The sequence below is a fragment of the Kogia breviceps genome, chromosome 18, assembly GCF_026419965.1.
Source record: "Kogia breviceps isolate mKogBre1 chromosome 18, mKogBre1 haplotype 1, whole genome shotgun sequence".
Taxonomy (NCBI): Eukaryota; Metazoa; Chordata; class Mammalia; order Artiodactyla; family Physeteridae; genus Kogia; species Kogia breviceps.
Genome location: NC_081327.1, coordinates 54303667 through 54323858, shown reverse-complemented (window position 1 = coordinate 54323858; position 20192 = coordinate 54303667). Strand labels below are relative to the sequence as shown.

Below are 20192 nucleotides of genomic sequence, written 5' to 3'. Positions count from 1 at the left end.
GGGAGGAAATGAGACAGACTCAAGGAGTGAGGACGGAGAAGGACAAGAGAGGGAAAGGAGAAAGAGGGCTTGGGGAGGAGGAAATGGGGGGAGGAGCTGGGGGAGTGGGAGAAGGAGGAAAGGGCTGGGGGATAGAGGAGAAGAGGCGGTAGGGAGAAGAGGAGGAGGAGGAGGAAGAGGGAGGAGGGGGAAAAAAAGTCCCCTCCTCCAGACCCCAGCGGAGAGTTGCGCAACTCACTCGGGCTGGGATTGGTCGCTGTCACGTAAAGACGCCCCGCCCTCGACGCCCTACGACCAATAGAGAGAGGAGGCGGGGCGGGCTGCGTCCTGGGAGCCCAATGGCCGGAGGGGGGCGGGGCGGCGCGGCCTGGGTCTGGCGCGCGCTCCCGGCGCCCTGGGAGCCAGAGCAGCGCTTGGAGCTCAGAGCTCGCTTGCCCTCGCCGCTGTCGCCGCCGCTGCCTGCCCGCCCCGCTCTGCTCCGATCCCTGCAGCCGTCCCGGAGCGCGCTTATCTGTCGCTGCGAGCACAGTATCCCCGTTGCGGCACCGCGGCGATGGCCACCAAGATCGACAAAGAGGCTTGCCGGACGGCGTACAACCTGGTGCGCGACGACGGCTCGGCCGTCATCTGGTGAGGAACTTTCCTTTGCTCTCCAAGCCCCGCTTCCCGAGCTCGCAAGGGGCCTGGTGCACTGAGCGGTCTTCCAGACCGGACGGATGAAGGGTCATCCCGTGCTGTCTTCCCGCAGCCTTAACCCAGGACGGCGTAGAAAGCCAGCGCTGGCTTCTCCCTAGCCAGAGCATCTTTTAGATTGTCCTCCTGGAAGCTCGGCACCATGCAGCTACCAACGCTGATGTGTGTGTGTGTGTGTGTGTGTTTCTCTTCTCCCAATCCAAAGGGTGACTTTTAAATACGACGGCTCCACCATCGTCCCCGGCGAGCAGGGAGCGGAATATATGGACTTCATCCAACAGTGCACAGGTAGGGAGACGCGCCCTCTGGGGGAGTTCCCCGTCTCTTGGGATATTGTCAGTGCCAGGGAGGGGCGGCAGAAGCCAAACTGGGCGGAGCCTGTGGCCACCCTGGGCGCCTCTGGCCCTGTAGGAACCAGATTTGAGCGTTCTAAAGCCTCACAAAGCCTTCTCCCCTCTGGGCATCCAGAGAGATCAGAGGCGACCGCCTGGCTTCCTCTCTCCCAAGGTAACCTTTTCAGGCACGGGGAGCTCCTTTGCCTCCTGCGGGTCGCTAGTTTTCCACCGTCAACTGCCGCTGTTCCAAACTCCTGGGTCCAGCCCTCCCCGCTTTCCCCTTCCACCGGTCAGTGAGCCCCAATAAAAACAGTCCTAGTGCTTGTTGCAGGAGCTAGAAACGGTCAGCTTCACCCACCCCCCACAATCATTGTCCGTGTGCTGGTGAAATGTTTTTATTTGTAGACTATAGAACCAGATATGAAAGACTACCCACCGTAGGATCCCATTTATATGAAATGATAGAAAAGGCAACGCTAATCTGTGGTGTGAAAACTCAGAAGATGGTCATATTTGCGGGTAGATAGCCTCTGGTGGGGGGCGGGAGGGGTACCCGGAAGGTGGTGTAGGGTCGGGTGGGGTTGGAAATGTATTTTGATCTGTGAGACTGTTAAACAGGTTTGTACATATGTAAGAAATCTTTCAAGCAGGATCCTTAGGATTTGTAAACTTTGTGCCCTTCCCTGTGGTGTGTTGAACCATTAGGAGGAAAGAACGCATTCAGGTAGAACCACAACCCCCCCTCCCCACCCCATAGAAGCAAAAGGCTCAACATCATTGGTAAGAAGCCCTTTTAAAGCTGAGATTGGAGAATGGGCCCAGGCTCTGGTCTCTAGCTTGGAAACAGATACATTCAGACGCAGGCAGTGCAGCCTGAAGGTTAGGGTGGGGACTCAGTCAGCAAGGTGGGTTGGGATCCCTGCGTGGCCACCCTCTAGCTGTGTGGTTTGGGGCAAGTTAGTTAACCTCTCGGGGCCTTGGTTTCCTCACTTGTAATCTTAGAGGGCTGTTGTGAGGATTGGTGAGTCAGCGCCTGTGCAAACGACACGGTCATTTGTGAAATAAATAAAAAGTACTCATAATGCCCAGGATCATGCGACGGCCCCTTTCCTTTATTCAAATGGAATTTTGCATTTACTCTAATTAAAAGAATATTTATAAAGTGTCCGCTATGGGCTGGGTGGTACTGAGGTTTTTTTTTTTTTTTTTTTTTTTTTTTTTTTTTTTTTTTTTTTTTTTTGCGGTATGCGGGCCTCTCACTGTTGTGGCCTCTCCCGTTGCGGAGCACAGGCTCCGGACGCACAGGCTCAGCGGCCATGGCTCACGGGGCTTAGTTGCTCCGCGGCATGTGGGATCTTCCCGGACCAGGGCACGAACCCGTGTCTCCTGCATCGGCAGGCGGATTCTCAACCACTGCGCCACCAGGGAAGCCCCTGAGGTTTATTTTTTAAATCTTCTTTCAACTAGAACGTCTTCCTAAGAGCTGCCTCTAGACGTTCACTCACTGCTTTTGGAAAGGATTGTTTAAAATATCAGACGTGTGAAGTACTTTCACAACTCACATCTAATGAGGTGCACGGGGCCTCTTGTTGGGAGAGCAGGTGGGACCTGGGTTCCAGTCCTGGCGGAGGAGCCCAGTCTCTCAACCACCTCTATCCTTCCGCCACCACGATGACTGCTTTTACAAGTGGAGTTAAGTGCAGACTCCTGGCTTTCCTCCCATTTGGCGTATGATTGGGAGGTTCAGCAGTATTTTTTGCCTTGCTGGCTCTGAGGCTTTCTCATAGGCCGGCTCGTGTCCGCTCTGGACAGTAAGGTAGCAGTTTCCTCCTGCGGGCCATCCATCACCCCACCCCCCATCAGAATGGGGTCTCCCCCGCCCACTGCCTCTGAAGCTATTGTTCTCTCCATCGAGGAGGAGAAGGTGACCCTAGGAAGAAAGAGCGTGCTGTGAGTAGGTTCTGAGCAGATGCTCCTGGCCATCGCGGAGGCTGTGGTCAGAGAACACTTCCTCCCTCCCTGGAGGCTTTGTGGTTTGCTAGTCAGACCCTTCCCCCAATGACGGGAATGGGAGTGGGGAGGGCCTGGTGCGAGAACCAAAAATGCTCTCCCTGCTGCTTGTTGATCTTATGAATGAGCTGTGGGGTCTGAAGGCTCCGTCTGCTTTGGCTGGAAGTCCGCCTTCCTTCCCCAGCCATCTGTTGGACAAATGTATAGGCGAGTTATGGTTGCCGTGCCTGCTCTTGTTTGTGTTAGAAAAGCTGGTTCCGTCCCACTGCCGTGTCCTCGTAACCCAGTGACCAAAGATTCAGAACACTGAGTAGTAACTTTCTATACGCAAGTCACTACACTGGACATGCCTTGTCTCCTCCGTTACTGAGCTTGCTTCCCTTCCATAGGTGAGGAAACCAAGACCCAGAGAGGTTAAGTGACTTGCCAGAGATCACACAGCAAGGTCGTGGGAGAGCTGGGGCTTGAACCCGGGCAGGCTGGCTCCGAGGTCTGTGCTCTTGGCCCCTTCTTGCTGAGGAAGTGGTTTAGGGTCTCATTTCTAAGCCATGAGGCTTCTTCAGTCATACAGCAGGTTCTGGTCAGGGCTTGGGTTGTCTGCAGGTTACAAAAGACACATTTGCCTATTCGCGTGATGCAGGGAGGCTTCTTGGTGGCCCTCATCCCCAGCCAGGTGTCCTGACAGGCCTGAGGCTCCCGTGCTCTGCAGACAGGCTCCCGCTCTGGTCCAGCATTCCTATTTCCAAACCTCTCACAAGGTCACAGCGGACCTGGGAGCCTGAAAACAGCACCTGGTCTCCCCTCCATCTGCACTGTGGGGATGAGGGGGTGGGGGGTTTCCCCCTCCCCCCCCAACCCAGGCTCTGTCTCCTCCCTGACAGCCCCTCCTTGGGCATCCTGTCTGCAACACCCTCCTTCACCCCTCCTGTGCCCTCTGGCTACTGTCTTCCTTCTCCTGTCCTTCCCCCAGGTTTTCCAGAATGGAATGTCCAGCCTCTCCCTGTCACCTCTCCTCAGCCCCCAGGCTGGCCTGTCCTTGTCTGCAGGAGCTGCTTCCTGAAGGTCATGGATCGGGAAAGTCGCTGGGCCCTCGTCCTCCTGTTTCTTTCTGCCGGCAGGATTTGGAGCCCTCTGTGCCCGGCACTGGCTCTTCTGGCGCTGGACTCACCTGGCCCCCTTCCTTCTGCACTAAATGCTCCATCACCGCCTCTGCTCTTGCTTCTTGCCCCAAACTTCAGTCCGTGTGGAATGGTGGGAGATCTGTCAGGGGCAGTGAGAGAAGCCCAGTACCGTTAGCTTAAGCCAAAAAAACAGTGTAGCTTCCACGGTTGGAGAGTCCAGGCCAAGTACTAGCTGCAGGTAAGGCTGCCCAAACTCCATCTCCCCTCCTCCTGCTTGTAGCCCTGTCTTCCTCCTTTATTGCCCTTCTTGGGGGCAGGGGGGCAGGTTCTCCCTGAGCGGTAATACAGATGCCCCCCTAACCATCCCAGCTTGCAGGCTGCGGGCAAATCCATCCTGATGGGGATAGACAGACCCTTTGCCACCGATTTCAATGGACGTCTCCAGACTGACAGACGCTGTTTGGCCTGGCTGGGTTCATGTGCCCTCTGTGAACCAGTCGCCGCCATTCTGGCTGGCTAGACCTGGATCAGTGCCCACCGCTGGAGAGGGGGAGGGGCAGGCCGACCCACACCAGGAGACAGGGTGGGGGAGGGGGTTTCCTAAGGGAAGAGTGGAGGGGAGGGCATGTTGCTTCCAGAAGAGGGGGGCAAACCCAAAACGGGTCCGTGGCCCACGCTTATTGCAACTGTCCCTCAGCCCTTGTTTGTTCTTTCTTGTCCTACATCCATTCTACCCCCCCTCCCAATCCCCCACTGGGAATAACTCTTCCTAAAGAAGGGCTCTAATCAAGTTTCTCCTCTGCTCATTCACCATCTATAGCTCCCATCTGCCCATTGCATTTACAGGCTGCCTGCTTGCCATTCGAGTCCATTGGTCCCCACCCACATCTCCTGCCCGATAGCTCCCCGCACCCTTCTTTGTGTACCTGTGGCCTGACCCTGTGTAATACTCCCAGCCTGCAGGCCAGCGATTTTGGAGGTTCCCTCCGGGCAGAATTCCTCTCCCCTGTATCTGTCCATCTGGGATTGAGCCAGCAAACCAGTCTAGTGCAATCCCTTCTGTATTTCAACAGCCAGAACCTTGGGAATCAGAAAAGCTCTAGATGCACGTCCCAACTCTGCGCCTTGCTGTGTGGCTTTGGGCAAGGACACCCCTTTCTCTATGCCACAGTTTTGTGCTCTGTAAAGTGTGGGTCCTGATGGTGCCTGCCTCTGACAGTGACTGAGAGGGGTAACTGAAATAGTATGTCTAAAAGGAGAGCTCAGGGCTTCCCTGGTGGCGCAGCGGTTGAGAGTCTGCCTGCCGATGCAGGGGACACGCTCCGGGGTGATCCCACGTGCCGCGGAGCTGCTGGGCCCGTGAGCCGTGGCCGCTGCGCCTGCGCGTCCGGAGCCTGTGCTCCGCAACGGGAGGGGCCGCAGCAGTGAGAGGCCCGCGTACCGCAAAAAATAATAATAATAATAATAATAAATTAATTAAAAGGAGAGCCCAGCATCTCCCTGATGCTGTTGTTGCTGGTGCTTTTTATGGCATTATTTTTATTCTCCTAGCACTTAGGATGACAGTGTGCTTTCTGCTCTGAAGCTTTCAGCGTGTGCCCCAGCTCAGCACACAGTAGGCACTCAGCTCTGGGTTTGCCCGTGAGAGGCGCTCAACCGCAGGCTGGCTCGCAGTAGCCCCCATGTGGGCGTGCACGAGACCTTTAGCCTGCGCCTGCCTGCAGTAGGTGCTTGGTACATGGTAACAGGTGGTTAGCACAATGGTTAAAGGGCTGGGCTGCTTCAAACGGCCGGGGTTCAAATACTTGGCAGTCATGTGATCTGGAGCAGGTGAATTCATGTGCTTATTCTTTTGCTATAATGTGGTCATTAGGAGGGTTAAGGAAGCAGGTCCGCGGAGCCAGGGATGCGGTAAGTGCTCCGTAAATGGTAATCACGGTGATTGTCACCTCACTGGTGGATTTAATCGTTGTGGAAGTAACGTATGTGGTCTGAGAGCACCAGAGAGATGGGAGGGGGAAGAGATGATGGGGAGGGAATGGGTACCGAGCTGTGCTGGAGGGTCTTTGGTTGCCCCAGCAGAGCCCCGGGGGGTGGGGAGGAGCCAGGGCTCAGCTGGCAAAGGAGAAAGGAGCGGTTTGGCAGATTGGCGGGTCACGTGATCTCTCTGATCTCAGCCTAAGGGCTTACAGACCACGCGTGTGTGTTGGGGCAATGGCTCGGGCTGTCTATGAAATCATGTCTTGTTTCTGTACCTTACAAGTAATACGCGTCCTTTGCAGGATACTCAGAAAGCAAGACTAAGCAGAAAGAAGAGAGTAAAAACCAGATACAGTTCAGATATAGTTTAACGCTCAGAAATGTGTTCATTCGTTCGTTCATTCCCTGTTTCCTTTCCTCCAATGTATACGAGCGGCTACTCTGTAGGCTACTGTTCTAGGCACTGAGGATAAATACAGAAGCAGAGAAAGCCCCTGTCCTCACGGAGCTGATGTTTTATTGTCATCACCCAGCCTTTAACGTGGCTCCAGAATGTTCTCGCCTGTAAATGTAGCATTGTTTAGTAGATCTTTTATTGATGGACCCCAGAATGCTTTGTGGCAAGCAGTTTTATTTTAGGAAAAATCCAGCCGCCTGGGAATGAATCCAGTTTTCTGTCGGTGCAGATTTTAGAGCCGATCAGTTCCAGTTACGAGCATCGACGTTGGAGCCAGGGTGGCCTTCCTTGACTTGTAGCCTTGCTGCGCTGTGTGACCTTGGTCAGGTCTCCCAGATTCTCTGTTTCCTCTTCTCTAAGATGGGGATAGTAATTGCACGTGGTGTACAGGGTTGTTGAGAGGGTAAATTGACGTGATACCCGTAAAGCTTGTAGGACAATGCCTGGTACAGAGAGGCTGCTCGATAAATGTGGTTACTGTTAATGTTACACTTTGGAAGGTGGTCTGTCTGGGTGCAGATGATATTCCCATGATGCTCTGGTGAGTCTGGAGTGTTCAGTTCAAACATCACTCACAGAGAGATGTGCGGTTCCATGTTATTGTCTGTCCAGCATCCCATCCATTGGAGGAACTTCTCCCTGTCGTTTTATAATAATCCCGCTCAGCTAGTGTAGTTCCGGTGGGGCTGACTCTTCCTCTCCCCACTGAGAGGGCCTATGACCCAGATCTGGCCAATCAGAGTAAGCCATTAACTGTTAACAAGTCTGTTAACTGATTGGTTCAGGGTTGGGCCCAGGTGACTCAAGTCCAACCAATCAGCTCCATCCCTTAGACTTTGGGTCCCTTTATCTTTCTCTGGGATTAAGGCCTGTAAGCACATTGAAGGCTTGGGGCTTGCAGCACCCCTCAACCATTTGGAGAGGGAACCTGAGAACTCAGGTATAGAGCCAAAGATGGAGGATGGAGAACAGATGACATGGCTTAAACTCCTGGATCCAGCCATGCCTGAAGCTCTCTCCTGGCTGTTTGCTTTCATGAGCCAATTAATTTTTTTTTTTTTTTTCCTTAAGGCAGCTTGAGGGGGTTCTTTCTCATTTCCCTCTAAAAGAGTCCTGGTCATAGCACCCAGGGGTAGATGGCTGGGACAGGCTAAGAGAGGAGAATCCAGGTTGGGCAAGGAATTCAAAACCTCTCATGTGAGAACTGACTGAGGAAATGGGGCATATTTCACTTGGAGAGACACCTAAGGGAGATAGGAGTGTTGTCTTCAGATGTTTGAGGAGCTGTCCTGTGGAAGGTGTGGACTTCGTCAGGCCTCCTACCCTCATCCCAACTCCATGTGGTAGAGCACCGAACAGTAGAAATTTCAGGGACAGATTTTGGGTTTGCCTGAAGAAGAACTGGCCTCAAGTTAGGATGGGCTGTCACTGGGGGGTAGTAAGACCCCCATCATGGGAGGTATGTTAGGGGAGGCTGCCCGACCCCTTGGCGTAGATATTTAAGAAAGAGGCCCTTCTTGACCATGCATCCTCCTTCTCTCTCACAGCCCCCTTCTCTAGTCTGCTCTGCTCCCAGGAATAGTGGCAGACTGCATTAGCTTAGGTATCAGCCCTACCAGGGACTGAGTGTAGCAGTGGGATGGTTCCTAAGGAAAACGGGGGTGTCTTTATTGTTAAAGAAAAGAACCGTTCATTCTAACTCTTGTTAAAGAACAGTAAGGCAGACTTTGTTCAGGGGACTGTTGGGGTAGGTGTAGGGACCACTACAGGGGAGAGAGGTCAGGTCCAACTCTGAATACAGCAAGGAAAAGTGGGTATTTGTAGTCAAGGAGCAAGGTGGGGATTCGTGGATAGAAAGTTACCAAGAGGAAGGGTCAGGGGTGAGGGGGGATTCTGGCTGAACTGACCTAACGGGATACTTGCTGAAGGCAGGCCAGTGATCAGACATCCCCAGGGGAGTGGGGGGGGCTGAGGAGCCCAATTAGATATCGAGGGTGATCAGATATGGAGGATGGGGATCTGGCTCCGCTGACTTGGCAGGATCCTTGCTAAAATCGGATAAGGCGGGGACGAACACAGAAGTGCAGAAGTCGAGACCTAGTTGAAAAAGAGCTCAGAAGAGCCTGGTTAGAGTTTACTCAAGGAGAGAATCTTTGCTATTACTGCAAGAGGGATGGGACGGGAAAGAGACAAATACACGTGCTGTCCATGGCCTCTGCCTGTGCAGCTATACAACACACGTACAAGTGGCGGTCTATGTATTTTGCTCTTCTACATGTGGATTTTTTCCCCCTAGCTTCACTCAAATTTAGAAATTGGAGTGAGAAGGGATGAAGAGAAATTGTCTAGTGAGTCTAAGGCAACATGAGGTCAAAAGGAAGCTGTAGGGCTTCCCTGGTGGCACAGTGGTTGAGAGTCCGCCTGCCAATGCAGGGGATGCGGGTTCGTGCCCCGGTCCGGGAGGATCCCACGTACCGCGGAGCGGCTGAGCCTGTGAGCCGTGGCCGCTGAGCCTGCGCGTCCGGAGCCTGTGCTTCGCAATGGGAGAGGCCACAACAGTGAGAGGCCCGTGTACCACACACACAAAAAAACCAAAAACCAAAAAACAAACAAACAAAAAAAGGAAGCTGTAAATCTGTGACAGTGCTTTGGACATTGTAAAGTGCTAAATAGTCTGTTCCTCAGCATTCAACAAACATTGATTGTGAAACATTGTTTCTGTTGCTCCAGAAACAGTGTTGGGTGATGAGTCTTAAGTGGCACCTGGAGGACTCTTGAGACATTACCTCACAGTTTTCTGCAAAATTCACTCTCCCACTGCCTTCTTGGCCCACACATATGTTGCTGGGAGGTCCTGAGCTGCATTGTATGGCTTCTTTGTGTCATGAGATGCGTGGGCTTTGTGACAACAGCTCTTCTGGGTGGTATTTGTGCTTGCTTTGGAGTCTGTGGCCCCATCTCCCATGGAGAAGGTTGCTTGATGTCCCTTTTCCTGGTAGGTAGGGTGTCTGTGGTTCAGCAAAAGTGTTCAATTAGTTGAAATGAATTGAGTTTCTGCTCCTTGAAAATCTTTAGACGTTAATGCAGACTTTTTGAAAGTATAGCTTGTGGATTGTATAGATGTTATATCTACGTCCTCATCTCCCATCCTTTTTTCACCTCATTACATCCTGGCATCTTCCCCATAACCAGAGCTTGGCACCCTGTGCACAGGTCCTCTGTCACCTTCTGGTGGCCACATGTAGTGGCCGTTTCTTTGTCTTTTAAAAAATAAATTTATTTATTTTATTTATTTATTTTTGGCTGCATTGGGTCTTCGTTGCTGCCATGGGCTTTCTCTCGTTTCAGCAAGCGGGGGCTACTCTTCGTTGAGGTGTGTGGGCTTCTCATTGCGGTGGCTTCTCTTGTTGCGGAGCACGGGCTCTAGGCGCGCGGGCTCAGTAGTTGTGACACTCAGGTTCAGTAGTTGTGGCTCATGGGCTCTAGAGCGCAGGCTCAGTAGCTGTGGCGCACGGCCTTAGTTGCTCCGTGGCATGTGGGGTCTTCCCAGACCAGGGCTCGAACCCGTGTGCCCTGCGTTGACAGGCGGATTCTTAACTGCTGCACCATCACCAGGGAAGCCCCGCTTCTTTGTCTTTCTTCCACTTTCCCTCCTTCCAGCCTTCGTCGCGGACCACTATTCACTGAAAAGGTAATTTTCTCTTCCGTGTGCCTCTGCACTGCAAAGCTTGCCTAGCTCTCCTTTTCTGTCTCCTGGGGTCCGCTGGCTTTTCTTTCTCCGGGACATTTATTGAGTGCCTGCTGTAGGGAGGCCCTTTGCTGAGTGCTGAGTTGACCCTTTCCCGACCCTGGCGAGCTTGCAGTCCAGGCAGGGGTGGGGATGGGAGGGGGACTTCTCTCTCCCTTTAACAACCTTTTGCAGCTTTTGCCTGTAAGGTCCGAATGCTTAGAGATGACATGGAATGTCCTTTGGGATGCTTGCCAGCTCACCCCACGCATGCACGTTCCTAACACGTGATTCTGACCCCATGGATGCCAAATGCCCCGCACTGTGTGGCGCTTTGCATGTATTGGCTCATCTATTATAATTTTTCTTATCCATGAGGGGTGTGTATGTAATAAGTACAGTGGACCAGAGTAGGAGTCAGCTCCATTTTACTGATAAGGAATCTGATGGTTTCCTTGGAGAGTCAAAAGTCACTTGCTTGGTAGGCTCACAGATACAGAGAACAAGCTAGTGGTTACCAGTGGGGAGGGGTGGGGGAAGGGCAAATTAGGGGTAGGGGGAAAAAGGGTTATTATGGGATTACAGGAAATCATGTGTGTGAAACTTTTGAAAATTGTAAAGCGCTATGGAACTTAAAGAATGTTTCACCCCATAAACAAAAATTTTTTAAAAAGTCACTTGCTTGAGATGGCACAGCAGGTAGAAAACTTGGACTTTGAACCCAGATCTGTGTCCAAGACTCCCAGCCTGTCCCCTGCACTGTGCTGCCCTGCCTCCCCCTTCCTTGGGACTTGTGCACAGTCTTCCCTCGTCCGGCCCTGTTCTCGTCCGTTTTGCTTTCCTGGAGGACTTCTATACATCCGTCAAGGCCCAGTGTAAATATCCCCTCCACCCAGATACCCTCCTTGCCTTTGTGATGCTCATCACATTCTGCGGTGGTTACAAGTGCATCTGTTTCTTTGATTCCATGGTGAGATCCTGGAAAGGGAGACTTTGTCTCTCTGGTGGTGGTATCCTCAGTGGAGCATCTCCACCCCTCATGGCTACCTGGTTCCAGTCTCTCTTTTTATTTATTTATTTATTTATTTAACATCTTTATTGGAGTATAATTGCTTTACAAGGGTGTGTTAGTTTCTGCTTTATAACCAAGTGAATCAGTTATACATATACATATGTCCCCATATCCCCTCCCTCTTGCGTCTCCCTCCCTCCCACCCTCCCTATCCAACCCCTCTAGGTGGTCACAAAGCACCGAGCTGATCTCCCTGTGCTATGCTGCTGCTTCCCACTAGCTCTCTGTTTTACATTTTGTAGTGTATGTATGTCCATGCCACTCTCTCACTTTGTCCCAGCTTCCCCTTCCCCTTCCTCATGTCCTCAAGTCCATTCTCTAGTAGGTCTGCGTCTTTATTCCAGTTCTTCATGACCTTATTTTTTTTTTTTTAGATTCCATATATATGTGTTAGCATACCGTATTTGTTTTTCTCTGTCTGACTTACTTCACTCTGTATGACAGACTCTAGGTCCATCCACCTCACTACAAATGACTCAATTTCGTTTCTTTTTATGGCTGAGTAATATTCCATTGGATATATGTGCCGCATCGTCTTTATCCATTCATCTGTCGATGGACACTTAGGTTGCTTCCGTGTCCTGGCTATTGTAAATAGAGCTGCAGTGAACATTGTGGTACATGACTCTTTTTGAATTATGGTTTTCTCAGGGTATATGCCCAGTACTGGGATTGCTGGGTCATATGGTAGTTCTATTTTCAGTTTTTTAAGGAACCCCTATACTGTTCTCCATAGTGGCTGTGTCAGTTTACATTCCCACCAACAGTGCAAGAGGGTTCCCTTTTCTCCACACCCTCTCCAGCATTTGTTGTTTGTAGAGTTTTTGATGATGGCCATTCTGACTGGTGTGAGGTGATATCCCACTCTCTTTTTCACCAGTGGGTGTGTCACTCCCTCGTGTGGACCCAAGTCGTGGGCTGTAGCACTTACTAACTCCCCAAGCTATATCCACATGACTGTTCATGTATCTGTTTGGTGTCTGACTCTCCTGCTAGAATCTGAGCTCCTCGGGGGCAGAAGCGTGCTCTGCTTGGTTCTCTGCTGTACCATCAGCACCTGAAACAGCACCTGGCATTCTCCCCAGGTGGGTGTTGAATAGATAAATGAACACAGTCCCCTGAGATGTTTGAGAGCTGAGCTCACCCGTGGACGGCCCGCTGTTCCTGCTGCCAGTATAACAGCCCAGCCGCCCGTATGGAGGGCCTGCAGGTGCCGAGGGTCTGAAACCCTCACCCGCGCTGGCCTCTGGCCCAGCTCCCTGCCCCGGAGCCCATGCGTGGCTGCATTCTCACCGACTTAATTTGATGCTTTCGGCTTTTCAGATTCCGCTCAGTGGCCTCTGCACGGGCAGGTCCCCAGAGGCCTGTATGTGAAGGCTGGGCTGTTAACCTCAGCATTTTGTGTTTTATTTCATCAGTGCATTTGAAATTAACCTGCCTGACATCCTGTTTAATTCTGGACTTAGTTTCTGGTCATCTGTCTCATTTTTCCTCATGTACTTAATCTTTTTTTTATCATCCGTGCATTTGTGTAAGCTTCCTTGACAATAATAAGTAACAGTAATACTTCAAAAATAATGGTGAACCCCTGGGCTTTTATCGTGCCGGGAATTGTGCTGAGGTCATTGTATGAGTTTGCTGTGGCTTCTGTAACAGATGACCACAGACTTCGCGGTTTAAAATGATGTAATTTTCTCATCTGAGAGTTCTGGAGGGCAGAAGTCCAAAATCAGCCTCACTGGGCTAACATCAGTGTGTGGGCCGGCTGTGTACCTTCTGGAGGCTTGAAAGGAGAATTGATTTCCTGGCCTTTTCCAGCTTCTAGAGACGCCTGCATCCCTTGGCTCGCGGCCCCTTCCTCCACCTTCAAGGCCGGCGATGGCTGGTTGAGTCCTTCTCACGATGCCATCTCTCTGATTCTTCTGCCTCCCTCTCTCCCCTATTGGAGGACCCTTGGGATGACCTTGGGCCCACTCGGATCATCCGGGACAACCTCCCCGTGCCGAGATCCTTAATTTAATCACACCCACAAAGTCCGCTTTGCCGTGTCAAGTCGCAGAGTCACAGGTTCTGGAGATGAGGATGTGGACATCTTTAGGGGCCATTGTTTCGCCAGCCAGAGTCATCTAATCGTGATTTCATTTCATCGACACCGTGACCCCACGTTGTAGGCCCTGTTGTCATTCCCATTTCATAGACAGGAAAACTGAGGCTCAGAGCCATCAAGTCACTGGCCTGGGGTTGCACAGAGGCGGAGCTGTGTTCTGTATGCAGGGCCTGTGCTCCTGGCCACCATTCCTGACACCCTGCAGCACTTGCAGCTGAAATTCTTTAGAAACAAGGAGGGAAGACCAAGGGCGAACTCTTTTCTTTTTTTTCCTCTTCCCCTCCCCCAGTTTTATGGAGAAAGAGTTGGTATGCACCACTGTATAAGTTTAAGGGGTACAGCATGATGGTTTGCTTTACATATCTCATGTAATTATGACCGTAATAGGTTGAGGTAACAGCCACCGTCTGATATAGATACAGTATAAAGACAAAAGAAATTTGTTTTTCTCCTGGAATAAGAACTCTTAGGAGCTATCCTCTTAACAATTTTCCACAAGCTTTTTTCTTGAAAGCCAAGGGGCAGGCCCGAGGCCTGTGCCTCTGGCTGGTGGTACATTTCTAAGAATATGCAGCTCAGGGGGCTTCCCTGGTGGCGCAGTGGTTGGGAGTCCGCCTGCTGATGCAGGGGACACGGGTTCGTGCCCCGGTCCGGGAAGATCCCACATCCGGGAACCCGTGAGCCACGGCCGCTGCGCCTGCGCGTCCGGAGCCTGCGCTCCGCGACGGGAGAGGCCACAACAGTGAGACGCCCGCGTACCGGAAAAAAAAAAAAAAAGAATATGCAGCTCAGAGGTACTTTTTCTGCCTTTATTCAAGTGAACAACCTGTGATGGTCTCTGGGGAGCAACAGTCCGTAATTCAAACGCCTCCATTCTTCCCAAGGAAGAATTGTCACTCTGCTACTTTTGACCGAAAGGATGGCCCTTGGAGGTCACCTGATCTGACCCGGAAGTAGTGTTCGTCCTCCTTTTTGGCTATAATTCTTCCCTGGCTCTATATACACTGTTCATGGTTTGCAAATAAAGGAAGCTGCTGCCTTGGGCAGGCTGCAGGCCCCTCTGGGTCACACGGTGGGGCTTCTGAGGAGGAGTGAGAAGAGCCAGGCTCTGTGCAACCCCTGTGTGAGCTCCCTGCCCAACCAAGGAGGGAGCCTGTGTTCCCTCCGGTGAGCTCTTGCAGCCCTGAGCTGGGATACCACTTGCTCTGTTTTTTTGTGTTTGTGTTTGTGTTTGTTTTGGTTTTAATTTTATTGAAGTATAGTTGATTTACATGACTTGCTCTGGCTTTTTTTTGGGCTGTGTTGGGTCTTCGTTGCTGCGTGTGGACTTTCTCTAGTTGCGGCGAGTGGGGGCTACTCTTCGTTGCTGTGTGTGGGCTTCTCATTGCAGTGGCTCCCCTTGTTGCGGAGCACGGGCTCTAGGCACACAGGCTTCAGTAGTTGTGGCATGAGGGCTCAGTAGTTGTGGCGCACGGGCTTAGCTGCTCCGCAGCATGTGGGATCTTCCCGGACCAGGGCTTGAACCCGCCTCCCGTGCATTGGCAGGCAGATTCTTAACCACTGCGCCACCAGGGAAGTCCCACTTGCTCTGTTCTTGATTTGCCAAAACCTACTATCATGTGTTCGATTTGGGGAAAGTAACTTACTCTCTTCTTCGGCGCTTTGTAACTACTCATTATCCAACAAATGTACATTGCGGACCTACTACGTGCCGGGCACTCTTGGTACTGGGGAAGTTGGGGGATCCAGATCACAGAGCTTACATTCAGGGGGAACGCAGGCGTAGCTAATAGACAAGCTAGCAAATCTGATCTTTTCAGAACGAGATGAGTGCTAAGAAAATGAAACGAAGCAATGGGCCAGGGATGGATTGTGGGGAGGCCACTGTTAGCCAGGGTGGTCGGGGGAGGCCTAAAGAGGAAGTAATGCTAAGGCAAGACCTCAATGCAAGTATCTGGGTGAGGAATGAGCCCAGCAAAAGGGGAGGCCCTCAAACCAAACATCCGATAATGGTCTAGCTTCCAGAATATGTAAAGAATTCTTACAACTCAACAATACCAAGACCAATAACCCAAGTAAAAAATGGGCAAGGGATTAAAAAAAAATTTTTTTTTAAATTTATTTAGTTTAGGCTGTGTTGGGTCTTCATTGCTGCACACGGGCTTTCTCTAGTTGCGGCGAGCGGGGGCTGCTCTTCCTCCCGGTGCACGAGCTTCTCATTGCGGTGGCTTCTCTTGTTGCAGAGCACCAGCTATAGACACGTGGGCTTCAGCAGTTGTGGCTCGCGGGCTCTAGAGCACAGGCTCAGTAGCTGTGGCGCACGGGCTTAGTTGCTCCGCGGTGTGTGGGATCTTTCCGGACCAGGGCTCGAACCCGTGTCCCTGCATTGGCAGGTGGATTCTTAACCACTGCGCCACCAGGGAAGCCCCGAGCAAGGGATTTGAATCGACATTTCTCCACAGGAAACATACACATGGCCCGTAAATACATGAAAAGATGCTCAGCATCATTGTCATTAGGGAAATGCAAATCAACCCACAGTGAGGTATCACTTCACACGCACAAGGAGACGATAATAAAAGGTGTTGAGAGGATGTTGCGGCTCAGAACCCTCGTATGCACTGCTGGTGGGAAGGGAAACTGGTGCAGCCGCCTTGGGAAACAGTTCAGCAGTTCCTGAAAGGTTAAGCCTGGCTATTTCATGCCTTACTTAGTATCTACCTGGGAGAGATGAAAACACACACAAATCTGAACATGAATGTTCACAGCAGGATTATTCACAATCCCCAAAGTGGAAACCACCCAAATGTCCACCAGCTGATGAACGGGTAGACAAAATATGGTCCATCCATCAATGGAATATTACTCAGTCATAAAAACAGATGAAGTACTAATTCGTGCTATGACATGGTTGAACCTTGAAAACCTGACGCTGGGTGAAACATTATGCTGAGAAGTCAGACTTAAAGGCCACGTGTTGTGTGATTCCATTTATTTCAAGTGTCCAGAAGAAGCAAATCCATGGAGATAGAAAGCAGATTAGTGGTTGCCAGGAGTGGCGACGGGGGATGAGGCGTGACTATTCGTGGGCATGGGGTCGCCTTTTGAGGTGATGAAAATGTTCTAAATTAGACAATGACGATGGTTGCACAACCTTGTGGCTGTACTAAAAACCAATGAATTGTGCACTTGAAAGCGGTGAATTGTATGGTATGTAACTATCTCAGTTTTTTTTTTTTTTTTGCGGTACTTGGGCCTCTCACCGTCGTGGCCTCTCCCGTGGCGGAGCACAGGCTCCGGACGCGCAGGCTCAGCGGCCACGGCTCACGGGCCCAGCCGCTCCGCGGCACGTGGGATCTTCCCGGACCAGGGCACGAACCCGCGTCCCCTGCATCGGCAGGCGGACTCTCAACCGCTGCGCCACCAGGGAAGCCTCAGTTTTTAAAACATAAAGAAAAAAGGGGGTAGGACTTCCCTGGCGGTCCAGTGGGTAAGTCTCTGCACTCCCAATGCAGGAGGCCCGTGTTCCATCCCCGATCGGGGAACTAGAACCCGCATGCGTGCCGCAACTAAGAGTCCACATGCTGCAATGAAAGATCCCATGTGCCGCAGCTAAGACCTGGTGCAGAATAAATAAATAAATTTTGTTTTGAAAAAGAAAAGAAGGTATGAGGTGAGGGGGATGACAGAAACCCAGCAGGGTGGTGGCCTTGCGTGTGCAGGGAGGTGGGCTCAGAGGACTGATTCTGCCTGAACAACATGCATTTTATTCCCATGTCTTTTGTCCTACGACCTTGCAGAATTTCGCCTTGGGCCTTCCTGTCGTTCCTTCCCACGTCCACATTTGTGGTTCTGCCTGCCACTTTTCCCTCCATGTCAGACCTGCTTTTCCCCGCGGCCCCTTTTCCAAACCCATGCGCCCCAGACACGCTCAGCCCTGCGCCTCGTGCTCCCACGCGAACTTGATCATCTCCCGGCTCTCGTTTCCCGCTGCCTCCGTGTGCTCTGAAATAGTTATACACATCCTTATCATCATCACACTGTCTGGCGTTTTTAGTGTCGCTGCCTCTGGCCAGGTTCAGCTCTGAGCCTTTCCACAATTCTGATGAGGACTGACAGCCAGACACAGCACCAGACCCACGGCTGGGATTTCATCTTCAAGTTCAGCGCCTGGCACCATACTGGTGCCCAGGAGATGTTTCATTGCCTGCAACTGTTGTATCGGACATGGGTACTTAAAAGACAGTGGAAGGTCTGTCTGGGATGTTCATGTGCGTTAGTAACTAAGAGAATCAATAAAAGAGTGAGTTGACACGGTTGTAAATGTGCGGGCAGACTCCAGGGCTGCGAGTGTCAACAGCTACGGGGATGAAAACCACTTGTGTGTCTGTCCCCACCACTTGGGGGCTCTGAGGCAGGGACAGAGAACCTATCAGAATCTATCCCTCAAGTTGTTAACATGGGCCCCCTTCTTCCTCATTACCCTGTTAGCTGGATGAACTCTAGGTCATCCTTTAAGACCCGGTTCAAACATCACCTCCTCCGTGAAGGCTGCCCTGATCACCACCCCACAGGAAGAGTTAATTTCTTTCTTTCTTTGATGTTCCCATAGGCCCTGTGATGCCTCGTGGCTATGGTGCCAACTTCATTGTGTCCACACACTTAGTTTTTCTTATTTGCTCTGCTAGATTGTGTATTTTTTGAGGGTTCGTCTTGTGTCTTATTCAGCAAAGTCTTTGAACCAAAAATTGTCAACAAGTGTTTGTCAAATGACTAACTAACAGCAATGGAAGAAACAGCAAAACTATAAAAAGTGGAACGAGAATGCAGAGCCTTGCACACCAGGGCGTGTAGTGCTCGGGCAATCAGACACCGAATCCTTCAGTGTCTTCAGAGTGTCTCCTTGTCAACGCTGCAATTATGTACTCAGAGCCTCCAGGAACTGGTTACAACCACTGTTCTCTAAGTCAGAAGGTGAAGCCAGATGTAACACACTGACTTCCATTTAAGGAAGTAAAAGTAATCATTTAAAAAAAAAGTTATGGTGCTTTGTCACTGAGGGAAAACCTTTAGCTATCCTGATAATTTGGGTCTCCAGATCAGCCCATTCCCTGAGGGTTCTACCAAAGTAATCATCTTTCTTTTCCTCTGGCTATTCTGTACTCCATTTTCTTGTGTTCTCTGTCAAACTAGGAAAGCTGGGTCATTCATTTCACGAAAATGCAACGAGGAAGGAATCATTGGAGAAGTCTGCTGCTTTGAGGAAGGGGTGGGACAAAGAATCAATGTGCACAGGCAGTGTGATCTCACATGCAAGGACTGTATACACATCCATGGAGCCCTTGTCCTCCGTGTCCAACAGAGAGGGGACATTTAGCGCTTCCAGGTCTTTGTCTGTTGCTGCCTGGGCTCCCACATCAGCAGCTTGCTGGAAATGAAGCAGCTGTGGCTACTGTCCAGCTATCCCTCTACCCCAGGCGGCAGGATGTTTGAATTCTTTCCTGTTTCCTTTCATGCCCGCTCTAGGGAGCTTGCTTGGTGGAAGCTGACAGCTCAGCTTTTTGGCGTGTGGATTGTTTTTTCCCTTACTGAACCTTGTTTGCATAACTTCTTAGGGAGTCTATATAAGGTAAGGGCAGCTTCAGCCCAGCTCTGGGGCAATTTCCTGCTGTCTCCTTCCCCCTTTCTTTTGTCTTGCTCTGAAGTTCAGTGTTGGATGGAAATTATGAAATGATTCCTTCTCTCCCTCTTTTTTTCTTTCTGTTGACCAGTAGATATTTATCGAGTGCTTACTATGTGGCTGGCGCTGTGGTTTGTGCTGGGGATATGACAAGAATTGGACAGATACGAAAGCAGCTAAAGAGATCAAAGGACTTGCACCCAAAGGTTTACTTAGGTGCCACTTAGGGAGTTTACTAGCGTTATTTAGGTGGTGAGGCTTTTTTTTTTTTTCTCGCTTGTTTGTGTTCCTAATTATTCTACACCTAGTATGTGTTTTGTGTGTAATGAAAAAAATTGTTCAGAGCATTTGCAAAAGTGTGAGGAAACCTCACACTGCTTGACTTGTGGCAGATCCTCTGTCTCCTCTGGGTTTTGTCCTCCAGCCAGTGCCAGCTTTGGGAAAAGGCAGAGGGGAAGACAAGGGTCTTTACTGGGAGAAGGTGGGGCCCCTGGATCAATGTGGATCTTGTGTCAGGGTCACCGTGGTGAGCATACTGGGTGTGACCAGTCAGAGTCTGTCCCTCAGTGATTCTGAGCCTCAGGAGATTTCAAGTGTGGGTGGGAGAGGGCAGGGAGTCATTAAGAGCTTGGTGGGGATTATGTGCCGTTCATAGTTTTTGGGAAATTTATTAGAGCAGCTCATCCTGGGGACCTTGGTGATTCCAGATAAATCTGAACCCCCTCTTTTCTTCACCCCTCTTCCCATGCCCTCTGTGGTCATCTCTCCCTCTTTGTGTCGTCGTATTTCCTTCATATCCCCCCACCTTCTGCCTTACCTCTACTCTCTTTCCCTAAGTCCCTCCCTCCTTTCTAGCCCTAGACTGGAGCTGGAGGAGGGAAGAGATGGGAGAAGGGGAGGGAGTGGTAAAGGCAATTGATACGAGAGAGAGAGAGAGGGGGAAATGCAGGGTTGAGAGGGGGATAGAGGAGGGCCAGGGGAGGAAGGGGCTGCAAAGGAGAGAATGCCTA

General features: G+C 51.1%; 1 protein-coding gene across 1 annotated transcript in view; it reads left to right on the top strand.

The window, feature by feature from the left end:
* The first annotated feature begins 359 nt into the window (after nucleotides 1–359).
* Nucleotides 360–20192, top strand: part of COTL1 (coactosin like F-actin binding protein 1) — a 45009-nt gene continuing 25176 nt past the window's right edge. The window contains exons 1-2 of the mRNA XM_059045527.2: nucleotides 360–630; nucleotides 899–981. Coding sequence (XP_058901510.1) covers nucleotides 554–630; nucleotides 899–981 — 160 coding nt within the window. The 5' untranslated portion in view covers nucleotides 360–553. The remainder of the gene's footprint in view (nucleotides 631–898; nucleotides 982–20192) is intronic.